This window comes from Lethenteron reissneri, chromosome 70 (genome assembly GCF_015708825.2).
Source record: "Lethenteron reissneri isolate LAM-NWPU_2019-01 chromosome 70, ASM1570882v1, whole genome shotgun sequence".
NCBI classification, from domain to species: Eukaryota; Metazoa; Chordata; class Hyperoartia; order Petromyzontiformes; family Petromyzontidae; genus Lethenteron; species Lethenteron reissneri.
Window position 1 is genome coordinate 3,184,446 of NC_083848.1, and position 16,189 is coordinate 3,200,634.

At 49.5% G+C, this 16,189-nt stretch overlaps 1 protein-coding gene across 1 annotated transcript in view; it reads left to right on the plus strand.

The window, feature by feature from the left end:
* The window catches only part of LOC133361005 (retinoblastoma-associated protein-like), a 77,104-nt gene extending 62,194 nt beyond the window's left edge, over positions 1-14,910 (plus strand). Inside the window, exon 18 of the mRNA XM_061579888.1 lies at positions 14,884-14,910. Coding sequence (XP_061435872.1) covers positions 14,884-14,910 — 27 coding nt within the window. The remainder of the gene's footprint in view (positions 1-14,883) is intronic.
* Positions 14,911-16,189: the final 1,279 nt, after the last annotated feature.

Below are 16,189 nucleotides of genomic sequence, written 5' to 3' on the forward strand. Positions count from 1 at the left end.
CTGCGTGACGAGTCCATGGGTCTCTGTGTGACTTGTCTATGAATGTCAAAACCGGTCCTTGACTAGAAACATCTGGGGCAGTTCCAACAGCGTTGATTCAAGCAGAGGCTGAACTGAGCCGCTGCTACTGCTGCTGAGTCACTGAAAGTCAAAACCGGCTCTTGCCGTCGGGATTGCGTTGACGAAAAGGTTGCCAAGCAAGAATTTCCGGCGACTGATTCAACCCCGAACCGGTTTTTTTTGGGCCCTAAAATAAGAAACCCTCCCAAACCAAAAAAGAAAACTACGATTTTTACCGAGAAAATAAAATTCATCATTAAAAAATCTCAGCTACAAAGACAAAGATACCCCGTGTAGCCTTCAACAGACTGTAGGGGCAAGTGCTCTGTCAGCGAGGGGGTGGGTGGCCAGCACCACCACGCCCGACCGCCTTTGTCTCTCCCCCAATGGCGATGTTTACTACCCACCGCAACCACCAAGTAACTCATTTGAGGCTGAGTCGACCTAGGGGAGACCCATGACCGGTTCAGATAATCGCCACCCGTGTTGGCCGTGAGCGCTAACCGCTGCGCCACCGCTCCCCCGTTCCATTCACTGACTCACAGAGACACAAAGACAAAAGTCCCCCCCCATCTCACACCTCCCCCGTGTAGCCTGTGGGGGCAAGTGCTGTTAGCGAGTAGCAGCACCTATTAAGGCCGGCACACACACTCACCTACACACACACACCTACATACATGCACACACACACACCTACATACATACACACACACTCACCTACATACACACCTACATGCATACACACACCTACATACACACACACACACTCACCTACACACACACACACCTACATACACACACACGCACTCACCTACATACACACACACACACACCTACATACACACACACTCACCTACACACACACACACCTACATACACACACACTGACCTACACACACACACCTACATGCATACACACACTCACCTACACACACACACACACTCACCTGCATGCACACACACACCTACCTACACACACACACACACCTACATACACACGCACTCACCTACATACACACACACACACCTACATACACACACACACACTCACCTACATACACACACACGCACTCACCTACATACACACACACCTACACACACACACCCACACCTACATACACACACACACCCACACCTACATACACACACACACTCACCTACATACACACACACACTCACCTACATTCACACACACACTCACCTACATACACACACACGCACTCACCTACATACACACACACTCACCTACATACACACACACTCACCTACATACACACACACACACTCACCTACACACACACACACACTCACCTACATACACACACACCTACATACACACACACACTCACCTACATACACACACACGCACTCAACTACATACACACACACACACCTACATACACACACACTCACCTACATACAAACACACACCTACATACACACACACATGCACACACACACCTACATACACACACACTAACCTACATACACACACACTCACCTACATACACACACACTCACCTACATACACACACACTCACCTACACACACACACACACCTACATACACGCACTCACCTACATACACACACACACACTCACCTACATACACACACACACACACCTACATACACACACACTCACCTACACACACACACACCTACATACACACACACTGACCTACACACACACACCTACATGCATACACACACTCACCTACACACACACACACACTCACCTGCATGCACACACACACACCTACCTACACACACACACACCTACATACACACGCACTCACCTACATACACACACACACACACCTACATACACACACACACCTACATACACACACACACTCACCTACATACACACACACGCACTCACCTACATACACACACACCTACACACACACACACTCACCTACATACACACACACCCACACCTACATACACACACACACTCACCTACATACACACACACGCACTCACCTACATACACACACACACTCACCTACATACACACACACACACACTCACCTACACACACACACACACTCACCTACATACACACACACCTACATACACACACACACTCACCTACATACACACACACACCTACATACACACACACTCACCTACATACAAACACACACCTACATACACACACACATGCACACACACTAACCTACATACACACACACTCACCTACATGCACACACACACACACCTACATACACACACACTCACCTACACACACACACACCTACATACACACACACTCACCTACACACACACACCTACATGCATACACACACTCACCTACACACACACACACTCACCTGCATGCACACACACACACACCTACCTACACACACACACACACCTACATACACACACACACACCTACATACACACACACACTCACCTACATACACACACACGCACTCACCTACATACACACACACCTACACACACACACACTCACCTACATACACACACACACTCACCTACATACACACACACTCACTCATACATTCACACACACGCACTCACCTACATACACACACACACTCATTCCTACATACACACACACACCTACACACACACACTCACCTACATACACACACTCACCTACATACACACACACGCACTCAACTACATACACACACACCTACATACACACACACTCACCTACATACAAACACACACCTACATACACACACACATGCACACACACACCTACATACACACACACCTACATACACACACACCTACACATACACACATACCTACACACACTCTCACCTACATACACACTCACCTACACACACACACACCTACATACAGACACGCGCACACACACCTACACACACATACATGGACGAACACACATGCACATACCGACACGCACGCGCAAACTCTACTTATTAACCTTCACGCGAGTGTTAATGTAGTCAGCGAGTTGAGCATTAGTGTGAAGCTACGGGTCTCTGTGCGAAGCTACGGGTCTCCGTGTGAGTCTGTGGGTCACTGTGTGAGTCTCTGTGTGAGTCTGTGGGTCTCTGTGTGAGTCTGTGGGACTCTGTGCGAGTCTCTGTGTGAGTCTGTGGGTCTCTGTGTGAGTCTGTTGGTCTCTGTGCGAGTCTCTGTGTGAGTCTGTGGGTCTCTGTGCGAGTCTGTGGCTCTCTGTGCGAGTCTGTGGGTCTCTGTGTGAGTCTGTGGGTCTCTGTGCGAGTCTGTGGCTCTCTGTGTGAGTCTGTGGGTCTCTGTGTGAGTCTGTGGGTCTCTGTGCGAGTCTGTGGCTCTCTGTGTGAGTCTGTGGGACTCTGTGCGAGTCTGTTGGTCTCTGTGTGAGTCTCTGTGTGAGTCTGTGGGTCTCTGTGCGAGTCTGTGGGTCTCTGTGTGAGTCTGTGGGTCTCTGTGCGAGTCTGTGGGTCTCTGTGCGAGTCTGTGGGTCTCTGTGCGAGTCTGTGGGTCTCTGTGCGAGTCTGTGGGTCTGTGTGCGAGTCTATGGGTCTCTCTGTGAGTCTGTGGGTCTCTGTGTGAGTATGTGGGTTTCTGTGTGAGTCTGTGGGTCTTTGTGCGAGTCTGTGGGTCTTTGTGCGAGTCTGTGGGTCTCTGTCTGAGTCTCTGGGTCTCTGTCGGAGTCTGTGGGTTTCTGTGTGATGAGTCTATGGGTCTGTGTGATGGGCCTATGGGTCTGTGTGGGGAGTCTGTGGGTCTCTGTGTGATGGGTCTGTGGGTCTTTGTGTGATGAGTCTGTGGGTCTCTGTGTGGTGAGTCTGTGGGTCTCTGTGTGGTGAGTCTGTGGGTCTCTGTGTGGTGAGTCTATGGGGATCTGTGTGATGAGTCTGTGGGTCTCTGTGTGGTGAGTCTGTGGGTCTCTGTGTGGTGAGTCTGTGGGTCTCTGTGTGGTGAGTCTATGGGTCTCTGTGTGGTGAGTCTATGGGTCTCTGTGTGGTGAGTCTGTGGGTCTCTGTGTGGTGAGTCTGTGGGTCTCTGTGTGGTGAGTCTATGGGTCTCTGTGTGATGAGTCTGTGGGTCTCTGTGTGGTGAGTCTGTGGGTCTCTGTGTGATGAGTCTGTGGGTCTCTGTGTGATGAGTCCATAGGTCCCTGTGTGATGAGTCTATGGGTCTCTGTGTGATGAGTCTGTGGGTCTCTGTGTGATGAGTCCATAGGTCTCTGTGTGATGAGTCTATGGGTCTCTGTGTGATAAGTCTATGGGTCTCTGTGTGATGAGTCTATGAGTCTCTGTGCGAGTCTATTGGCAATGTTAATCAACGCCAACGCAGCGCGCTAACCACTACACTACCGCTCCCCACACAAAGACAAAGATCCCCCATATAGCCTTAACAGACCTTGGGGGAAAGAGCTGCTAGCAAGCGCCTATGGAAGCAAGGGCATGATTGGGTGGCGTCTTTCAGAAAGGACACCACGACTCACAAAGAGATGGACTAACACTGCCCACAGACTAACACTGCCCATAGACTCAACACTGCACCATAGACTCAACACTGCCCATAGACTAACACTGCACCATAGACTCAACACTGCACCATAGACTCAACACTGCCCATAGACTCAGCACTGCACCATAGACTCAACACTGCACCATAGACTCAACACTGCCCATAAACTCAGCACTGCACCATAGACTCAACACTGCCCATAGACTCAACACTGCCCATAGACTCAACACTGCCCACAGACTAACACTGCCCACAGACTAACACTGCACCATAGACTCAACACTGCCCATAGACTAACACTGCCCACAGACTAACACTGCACCATAGACTCAGCACTGCCCATAGACTAACACTGCCCATAGACTCAGCACTGCACAATATACTCAACACTGCCCATAGACTCAACACTGCCCATAGACTCAACACTGCCCATAGACTCAACACTGCCCATAGACTTAACACTGCCCATAGACTCAGCACTGCACCATAGACTCAACACTGCCCATAGACTCAACACTGCACCATAGACTCAACACTGCCCATAGACTCAACACTGCCCACAGACTAACACTGCACCATAAACTCAACACTGCCCATAGACTTAACACTGCCCATAGACTAACACTGCCCACAGATTAACACTGCCCACAGACTCAACACTGCCCATAGACTAACACTGCACCATAGACTCAACACTGCCCACAGACTCAACACTGCCCATAGACTCAACACTGCCCATAGACTCAACACTGCCCATAGACTCAACACTGCCCATAGACTCAACACTGCCCATAGACTCAGCACTGCCCATAGACTCAACACTGCCCATAGACTCAACACTGCACCATAGACTCAACACTGCCCATAGACACTACCCATAGAACTAACACTACCCACAGACTAACACTGCCCATACACTAACACTGCCCATGAACTAACACTGCCCATACACAGTACTAACACTGCCCATACACTAACACTGCCCATGAACTAACACTGCCCACAGACTAACACTGTCCATACACAGTACTAACACTGCCCATAGACTAACACTACCCACAGACTAACACTGCCCATGAACTAACACTGCCCACAGACTAACACTGCCCATGAACTAACACTGCCCACAGACTAACACTGCCCATACACTAACACTACCCATACACTAAACACTGCCCATAGACTGAACACTGCACCATAGACTCAAAACTGCCCATAGACTGAACACTGCACCATAGACTCAAAACTGCCCATAGACTCAACACTGCCCACAGATTCAACATTGCACCATAGACTCAATACTACACCATAGACTCAACACTGCCCATAGACTCAACACTGCACCATAGACTCAACACTGCCCATAGACTCAACACTGCCCACAGATTCAACACTGCCCATAGACTCAACACTGCTCATAGACTCAACACTGCCCATAGACTCAACACTGTCAATAGACTCAACACTGCCCATAGACTCAACACTGCCCATAGACTCAACACTGCCCATAGACTCAACACTGCCCATAGACTCAACACTGCCCATAGACTCAACACTGCACCATAGACTCAACACGGCCCATAGACTCAACACTGCCCATAGACTCAACACTGCCCATAGACTCAACACTGCCCATAGACTCAACACTGCCCATAGACTCAACACTGCCCATAGACTCAACACTGCCCATAGACTCAACACTGCCCATAGACTCAACACTGCCCATAGACTCAACACTGCCCATAGACACTACCCATAGAACTAACACTACCCACAGACTAACACTGCCCATACACTAACACTACCCATACACTAACACTGCCCATGAACTAACACTGCCCATACACAGTACTAACACTGCCCATACACTAACACTGCCCATGAACTAACACTGCCCACAGACTAACACTGTCCATACACAGTACTAACACTGCCCATAGACTAACACTACCCACAGACTAACACTGCCTATGAACTAACACTGCCCACAGACTAACACTGCCCATTAACTAACACTGCCCACAGACTAACACTGCCCATACACTAACACTACCCATACACTAACACTGCCCATAGACTCAACACTGCTCATAGACTCAACACTGCCCATAGACTCAACACTGTCAATAGACTCAACACTGCCCATAGACTCAACACTGCCCATAGACTCAACACTGCCCATAGACTCAACATTGCCCATAGATTCAACACTGCCCATAGACTCAACACTGCCCATAGACTCAACACTGCCCATAGACTCAACACTGCCCATAGACTCAACACTGCCCATAGACTTAACACTGCACCATAGACTTAACACTGCACCATAGACTCAACACTGCCCATAGACTCAACACTGCCCATAGACTCAACACTGCCCATAGACTAACACTGCCCATAGACTCAACACTGCACCATAGACTCAACACTGCCCATAGACTCAACACTGCCCATAGACTCAACACTGCCCATAGACACTACCCATAGAACTAACACTACCCACAGACTAACACTGCCCATACACTAACACTACCCATACACTAACACTGCCCATGAACTAACACTGCCCATACACAGTACTAACACTGCCCATACACTAACACTGCCCATGACCTAACACTGCCCACAGACTAACACTGTCCATACACAGTACTAACACTGCCCATAGACTAACACTACCCACAGACTAACACTGCCCATGAACTAACACTGCCCACAGACTAACACTACCCATAGAACTAACACTACCCACAGACTAACACTGCCCATACACTAACACTGCCCATGAACTAACACTGCCCATACACAGTACTAACACTGCCCATACACTAACACTGCCCATGAACTAACACTGCCCACAGACTAACACTGTCCATACACAGTACTAACACTGCCCATAGACTAACACTACCCACAGACTAACACTGCCCATGAACTAACACTGCCCACAGACTAACACTGCCCATAAACTAACACTGCCCACAGACTAACACTGCCCATACACTAACACTACCCATACACTAACACTGCCCATAGACTCAACACTGCCCATAGACTGAACACTGCACCATAGACTCAACACTGCCCATAGACTCAACACTGCCCACAGATTCAACACTGCCCATAGACTCAACACTGCTCATAGACTCAACACTGTCAATAGACTCAACACTGCCCATAGACTCAGCACTGCCCACAGATTCAACACTGCCCATAGACTAAACACTGCTCATAGACTCAACACTGCCCATAGACTCAACACTGCCCACAGATTCAACACTGCCCATAGACTCAACACTGCCCATAGACTCAACACTGTCAATAGACTCAACACTGCCCATAGACTCAGCACTGCCCACAGATTCAACATTGCCCATAGACTCAACACTGTCAATAGACTCAACACTGCCCATAGACTCAGCACTGCCCACAGATTCAACACTGCCCATAGACTCAACACTGCCCATAGACTAAACACTGCTCATAGACTCAACACTGCCCATAGACTCAGCACTGCCCACAGATTCAACATTGCCCATAGACTCAACACTGCCCATAGACTCAACACTGTCAATAGACTCAACACTGCCCATAGACTCAGCACTGCCCACAGATTCAACACTGCCCATAGACTAAACACTGCTCATAGACTCAACACTGCCCATAGACTCAACACTGTCAACAGACTCAACACTGCTCATAGACTAACACTGCCCATAGACTCAACACTGCCCATAGACTCAACACTGTCAATAGACTCAACACTGCTCATAGACTAACACTGCCCATAGACTCAACACTGCCCATAGACTCAACACTGCCCATAGACTCAACATTGCCCATAGATTCAACACTGCCCATAGACTCAACACTGCCCATAGACTCAACACTGCCCATAGACTCAACACTGCCCATAGACTCAACACTGCCCATAGACTTAACACTGCACCATAGACTTAACACTGCACCATAGACTCAACACTGCCCATAGACTCAACACTGCCCATAGCATCAACACTGCCCATAGACTAACACTGCCCATAGACTCAACACTGCACCATAGACTCAACACTGCCCATAGACTCAACACTGCTCATAGACTCAACACTGCCCATAGACTCAACACTGCCCATAGACTTAACACTGCACCATAGACTCAACACTGCACCATAGACTCAACACCACACCATAGACTCAACACCACGCCCATAGACTCAACACTGCACCATAGACTCAACACTGCCCATAGACTTAACACTGCCCATAGACTCAACACTGCCCACAGACTCAACACTGCCCACAGACTTAACACTGCCCATAGACTCAACACTGCCCATAGACTCAACACTGCCCATAGACTCAACACTGCCCATAGACTCAACACTGCCCATAGACTCAACACTGCCCATAGACTCAACACTGCACCATAGACTCAACACTGCCCATAGACTCAACACTGCCCATAGACTCAACACTGCCCATAGACTCAACACTGCCCATAGACTCAACACTGCCCATAGACTCAACACTGCCCATAGACTCAACACTGCCCATAGACACTACCCATAGAACTAACACTACCCACAGACTAACACTGCCCATACACTAACACTACCCATACACTAACACTGCCCATGAACTAACACTGCCCATACACAGTACTAACACTGCCCATACACTAACACTGCCCATGAACTAACACTGCCCACAGACTAACACTGTCCATACACAGTACTAACACTGCCCATAGACTAACACTACCCACAGACTAACACTGCCCATGAACTAACACTGCCCACAGACTAACACTGCCCACAGACTAACACTGCCCATACACTAACACTACCCATACACTAACACTGCCCATAGACTCAACACTGCCCATAGACTCAACACTGCCCATAGACTCAACACTGCCCATAGACTAACACTACCCATAGACTAACACTACCCATAGACTAACACTGCCCATAGACTAACACTACCCATAGACTAACACTACCCATAGACTAACACTACCCATACACTAACACTACCCATAGACTAACACTACCCATACACTAACACTACCCATAGACTAACACTACCCATAGACTAACACTGCCCATACACAGTACTAACACTGCCCATACACTAACACTGCCCATACACAGTACTAACACTGCCCATACACTAACACTGCCCATACACAGACTAACACTGCCCATGAACTAACACTGCCCATACACAGTACTAACACTGCCCATACACTAACACTGCCCATGAACTAACACTGCCCATAGACTAACACTACCCATAGACTAACACTACCCATAGACTAACACTACCCATAGACTAACACTGCCCATACACTAACACTACCCACATACTAACACTGCCCATGAACTAACACTGCCCATATACTAACACTACCCATACACTAACACTACCCACAGACTAACACTGCCCATGAACTAACACTGCCCATACACAGTACTAACACTGCCCATACACTAACACTGCCCATGAACTAACACTGCCCATAGACTAACACTACCCATACACTAACACTGCCCACAGACTAACACTGCCCATACACTAACACTACCCATAGACTAACACTGCCCATACACAGTAATAACACTACCCATAGACTAACACTGCCCATAGACTAACACTACCCATAGTCTAACACTGCCCATACACAGTAATAACACTACCCATAGACTAACACTGCCCATAGACTAACACTACCCATAGACTAACACTACCCATAGACTAACACTACCCACAGACTAACACTACCCATACACTAACACTACCCATGAACTAACACTGCCCACAGACTAACACTGCCCATGAACTAACACTGCCCATACACAGTACTAACACTGCCCATACACTAACACTACCCATAGACTAACACTACCCATACACTAACACTACCCATACACTAACACTGCCCACAGACTAACACTGCCCATGAACTAACACTGCCCATACACAGTACTAACACTGCCCATACACTAACACTACCCATAGACTAACACTACCCATACACTAACACTACCCATACACTAACACTGTCCATAGACTCAACACTGCCCATAGACTAACACTACCCATAGACTAACACTACCCATAGACTAACACTACCCATACACTAACACTGCCCATAGACTAACACTGCCCATAGACTAACACTGCCCATGAACTAACACTGCCCATAGACTAACACTGCCCACAGACTAACACTGCCCGTACACTAACACTACCCATACACTAACACTGCCCACAGACTAACACTGCCCATACACAGTACTAACACTGCTCATACACTAACACTGCCCATACACTAACACTGCCCACAGACTAACACTGCCCATGAACTAACACTACCCATAGACTCACACTACCCATACACAACACTGCCCACAGACTAACACTGCCCACAGACTAACACTGCCCATAGACTAACACTACCCATAGACTAACACTACCCACAGACTAACACTGCCCATAGACTAACACTGCCCATACACTAACACTGGCCATACACTAACACTGCCCATAGACTAACACTACCCACAGACTAACACTGCCCATGAACTAACACTGCCCATACACTAACACTGCCCACAGCCTAACACTGCCCATGAACTAACACTGCCCATACACAGTACTAACACTGCCCACAGACTAACACTGCCCATACACTAACACTGCCCATACACTAACACTGCCCATACACTAACACTGCCCATGAACTAACACTGCCCATACACAGTACTAACACTGCCCACAGACTAACACTGCCCATACACTAACACTGCCCATACACTAACACTACCCATAGACTAACACTACCCATACACTAACACTACCCATACACTAACACTGTCCATAGACTCAACACTGCCCATAGACTAACACTACCCATAGACTAACACTGCCCATGAACTAACACTGCCCATACACTAACACTGCCCACAGCCTAACACTGCCCATGAACTAACACTGCCCATACACAGTACTAACACTGCCCACAGACTAACACTGCCCATACACTAACACTGCCCATACACTAACACTGCCCATACACTAACACTGCCCATACACTAACACTGCCCATGAACTAACACTGCCCATACACAGTACTAACACTGCCCACAGACTAACACTGCCCATACACTAACACTGCCCATACACTAACACTACCCATAGACTAACACTACCCATACACTAACACTACCCATACACTAACACTGTCCATAGACTCAACACTGCCCATAGACTAACACTACCCATAGACTAACACTACCCATAGACTAACACTACCCATACACTAACACTGCCCATAGACTAACACTGCCCATAGACTAACACTGCCCATGAACTAACACTGCCCATAGACTAACACTACCCACAGACTAACACTGCCCGTACACTAACACTACCCATACACTAACACTGCCCACAGACTAACACTGCCCATACACAGTACTAACACTGCTCATACACTAACACTGCCCATACACTAACACTGCCCACAGACTAACACTGCCCATGAACTAACACTACCCATAGACTCACACTACCCATACACAACACTGCCCACAGACTAACACTGCCCACAGACTAACACTGCCCATAGACTAACACTACCCATAGACTAACACTACCCACAGACTAACACTGCCCATAGACTAACACTGCCCATACACTAACACTGGCCATACACTAACACTGCCCATAGACTAACACTACCCACAGACTAACACTGCCCATGAACTAACACTGCCCATACACTAACACTGCCCACAGCCTAACACTGCCCATGAACTAACACTGCCCATACACAGTACTAACACTGCCCACAGACTAACACTGCCCATACACTAACACTGCCCATACACTAACACTGCCCATACACTAACACTGCCCATACACTAACACTGCCCATACACTAACACTGCCCATGAACTAACACTGCCCATACACAGTACTAACACTGCCCACAGACTAACACTGCCCATACACTAACACTGCCCATACACTAACACTGCCCATGAACTAACACTGCCCACAGACTAACACTGCCCATACACTAACACTGCCCATACACTAACACTGCCCATACACTAACACTGCCCATACACTAACACTGCCCATACACTAACCACTGCCCATGAACTAACACTGCCCATACACAGTACTAACACTGCCCACAGACTAACACTGCCCATACACTAACACTGCCCATACACTAACACTGCCCATGAACTAACACTGCCCACAGACTAACACTGCCCATACACTAACACTGCCCATACACTAACACTGCCCATACACTAACACTGCCCATACACTAACACTGCCCATACACTAACACTGCCCATACACTAACACTGCCCATGAACTAACACTGCCCATACACAGTACTAACACTGCCCACAGACTAACACTGCCCATACACTAACACTGCCCATACACTAACACTGCCCATACACTAACACTGCCCATACACTAACACTGCCCATGAACTAACACTGCACATGCCCTTCCCTTCTGACCTGAGAAGACCCTTCGGCAGCAGTGCTCAGGGGGTCAGGCTGCAGCTGCCCTGAGCCAGACCGCGTGTGGATTGCAGAGGTTTGTTCTGCGAACGTGCGTGTGTGGGTACGTGTCTGTGTGTGTGTGGGTACGTGTCTGTGGGTACGTGTGTGTGTGTGCCTGTGTGTGTGGGTGTGTGTGTACGTGTCTGTGGGTACGTGTGTGTGTGTGCGTGTGTGCATGTGGGTGGGTACGTGTGTGTGTGTGGGTGGGTACGTGTCTGTGGGTACGTGTGTGTGTGTGTGCCTGTGTGTCTGTGTGTGTGTCTGTGTGTGTGTGTGTCTGTGTGTGTGTGTCTGTGTGTGTGTGCCTGTGTGTGTGTGTCTGTGTGTGTGTGTGTCTGTGTGTGTGTCTGTGTGTGTGTGTGTCTGTGTGTGTGTCTGTGTGTGTGTCAGTGTGTGTGTCAGTGTGTCTGTGTGTGTCTGTGTGTGTGTCAGTGTGTGTGTCAGTGTGTCTGTGTGTGTCTGTGTGTGTGTCTGTGTGTGTGTCTGTGTGTGTCTGTGTGTGTGTATGTGTGTGTGTGTGTCTGTGTGTCTCAGTGTGTGTGTGTCTGTGTGTGTGTCTGTGTGTGTGTCTGTGTGTGTGTGTGTCTGTGTGTCTCAGTGTGTGTGTGTGTCTGTGTGTGTGTGTCTGTGTGTGTGTGTCTGTGTGTGTGTGTGTCTGTGTGTGTCTGTGTGTGTGTCTGAGTGTGTGTGTGTGTCTGTGTGTCTCAGTGTGTGTGTGTCTGTGTGTGTGTCTGTGTATCTGTGTGTGTGTCTGTGTGTCTGTGTGTGTGTCTGTGTGTGTGTGTGTCTGTGTGTGTCTGTGTGTGTATTGTGTCTGTGTGTCTGTGTGTCTGTGTGTGTGTGTCTGTGTGTCTGTGTGTGTGTCTGTGTGTGTCTGTATGTGTCTGTGTGTGTGTCTGTGTGTGTGTCTGTGTGTGTGTCTGTGTGTGTGTCTGTGTGTGTGTCTGTGTGTGTGTGTCTGTGTGTGTGTGTCTGTGTGTGTAGTCTGTGTGTGTGTGTCTGTGTGTCTGTGTGTGTGTCTGTGTGTGTGTGTGTCTGTGTGTGTGACTGTGTGTGTCTGTGTGTGTGTGTGACTGTGTGTGTGTCTGTGTGTGTGTCTGTGTGTGTGTGTCTGTGTGTGTCTGTGTGTGTGTGTGTCTGTGTGTCTCAGTGTGTGTGTCTGTGTGTGTGACTGTGTGTGTCTGTGTGTGTGACTGTGTGTGTCTGTGTGTGTGTGTGACTGTGTGTGTGTGTGTGTCTGTGTGTGTGTCTGTGTGTGTGTGTCTGTGTGTGTGTGTGTCTGTGTGTGTGTCTGTGTGTGTGTCTGTGTGTGTGTGTGTGTCTGTGTGTGTGTCTGTGTGTGTGTCTGTGTGTGTGTGTGTCTGTGTGTGTGTGGAGCGGTGGTGCGCTTCGCTGCGCTCCGAACCTGGCCACCCGGGTTCGATTCCCGCTCACGGCCTCCCCTAGGTCGACTCAGCCTCAAATGAGTACCTGGTGCGGCGTGTAGTTAAATAACGTCACTGGGGGAGAGACAAAGGCGGTCGGGCGTGGTGCTGGTAGCCACCCACCCCCTCGTGTGACCACAGCGCCGGTAGCCTTCATAGGCGCTACTCGCTAACAGCACTTGCCCCTACAGCCTGTTCGAGGCTATCGTTGTCTGTCTCCTCGCCTCTTGTCTATCTGCGTGTCTGTGACCTCGTGTCTCTCTCGCACTCCCCGTGTGTCTCTCTCGCTCTCTCTCCGACACTTCAAATCTACACTTTCTGCCACCCCGAACAGCTACCAGGCCTCACCGACCTCGACTAGTTCGGCTACCCGAATCCGCTCGGCCAGACACCCCCCCCCCCCCAACACCGACTCACCGCAAAACCGCCACCAAACCACCGTTAACAACAACAACAACCACAACAACAACGACAACAACCACCACCACCACCACCAACCGCTTCTACCTGTGGGCGACGAGGAAGGTGGACGAGGTGGACTGAGCTTGATTGGGACTCAGTGAGTGGTGATAGTGCCGGTCAAGCTACGCCCACCGGGATTGGCCACGCCTACTTTCACGCTGGGAACGCCCCCTTTTCGTTAAGCCCCTCCCCCTTTCACGCTGGAAACGCCCCCTTCTCGTTAAGCCCCTCCCCCTTTCACGCTGGAAACGCCCCCTTCTCGTGACGTCACCGCCCCTTCTCGTGACGTCACCGCCCTTCACGTTGGAACCGCCTCCTTCTCGTGACGTCACCGCCCTTCACAATGGAACCGCCCCCTTCTCGTGACGTCACCGCCCCTTCACGATGGAACCGCCCGCCTTCTCGTGACGTCACGCCCCTTCACGATAAGCCCCCGCCCCCTTCTCATGACGTCACGCCCCTTCACGTTGGAACCGCCCCCTTCTCGTGACGTCACGCCCCTTCACTCTGGAACCGCCCCCTTCTCGTGACGTCACGCCCCTTCACTCTGAAACCGCCCCCTTCTCGTGACGTCACGCCCCTTCACGCTGGAACCGCCCCCTTCTCGTGACGTCACGCCCCTTCACGCTGGAACCGCCCCCTTCTCGTGACGTCACGCCTCTTCTCATGACGTCACCGCCCTTCACGATGGAACCGCCCCCTTCTCGTGACGTCACGGTCCTTCACGTTGGAACCGCCCCCTTCTCGTGACGTCACCACCCTTCACGTTGGAACCGCCCCCTTCTCGTGACGTCACGCCCCTTCACAATGGAACCGCCCCCTTCTCATGACGTCACGCCCCTTCACAATGAAACCGCCCCCTTCTCGTGACGTCACGCCCCTTTCTAGATAAGCCCCGCCCCCTTGCACCCTATGCCCCGCCCCTTTTTAAATCCTTTATATTAAGTTCACTTGCTTGCTTGCTTAGGACCGTGCAAATCTTTCGGTCGTTTTTTAACCCACTTCCCGTGATCCAATCGAGCTGACATTTTCCACACAGACTCGTTGTGCGTGACAATTAATGTTCGTGAAAAAAAATTCCCAAAATTTTACACTTTTTAGGACAAAAAAATGTATTTTACATATATTCAAATAGAACTCATTCTTGGCTTTGGCTGAACGTCACAGTGTAAGAGCCC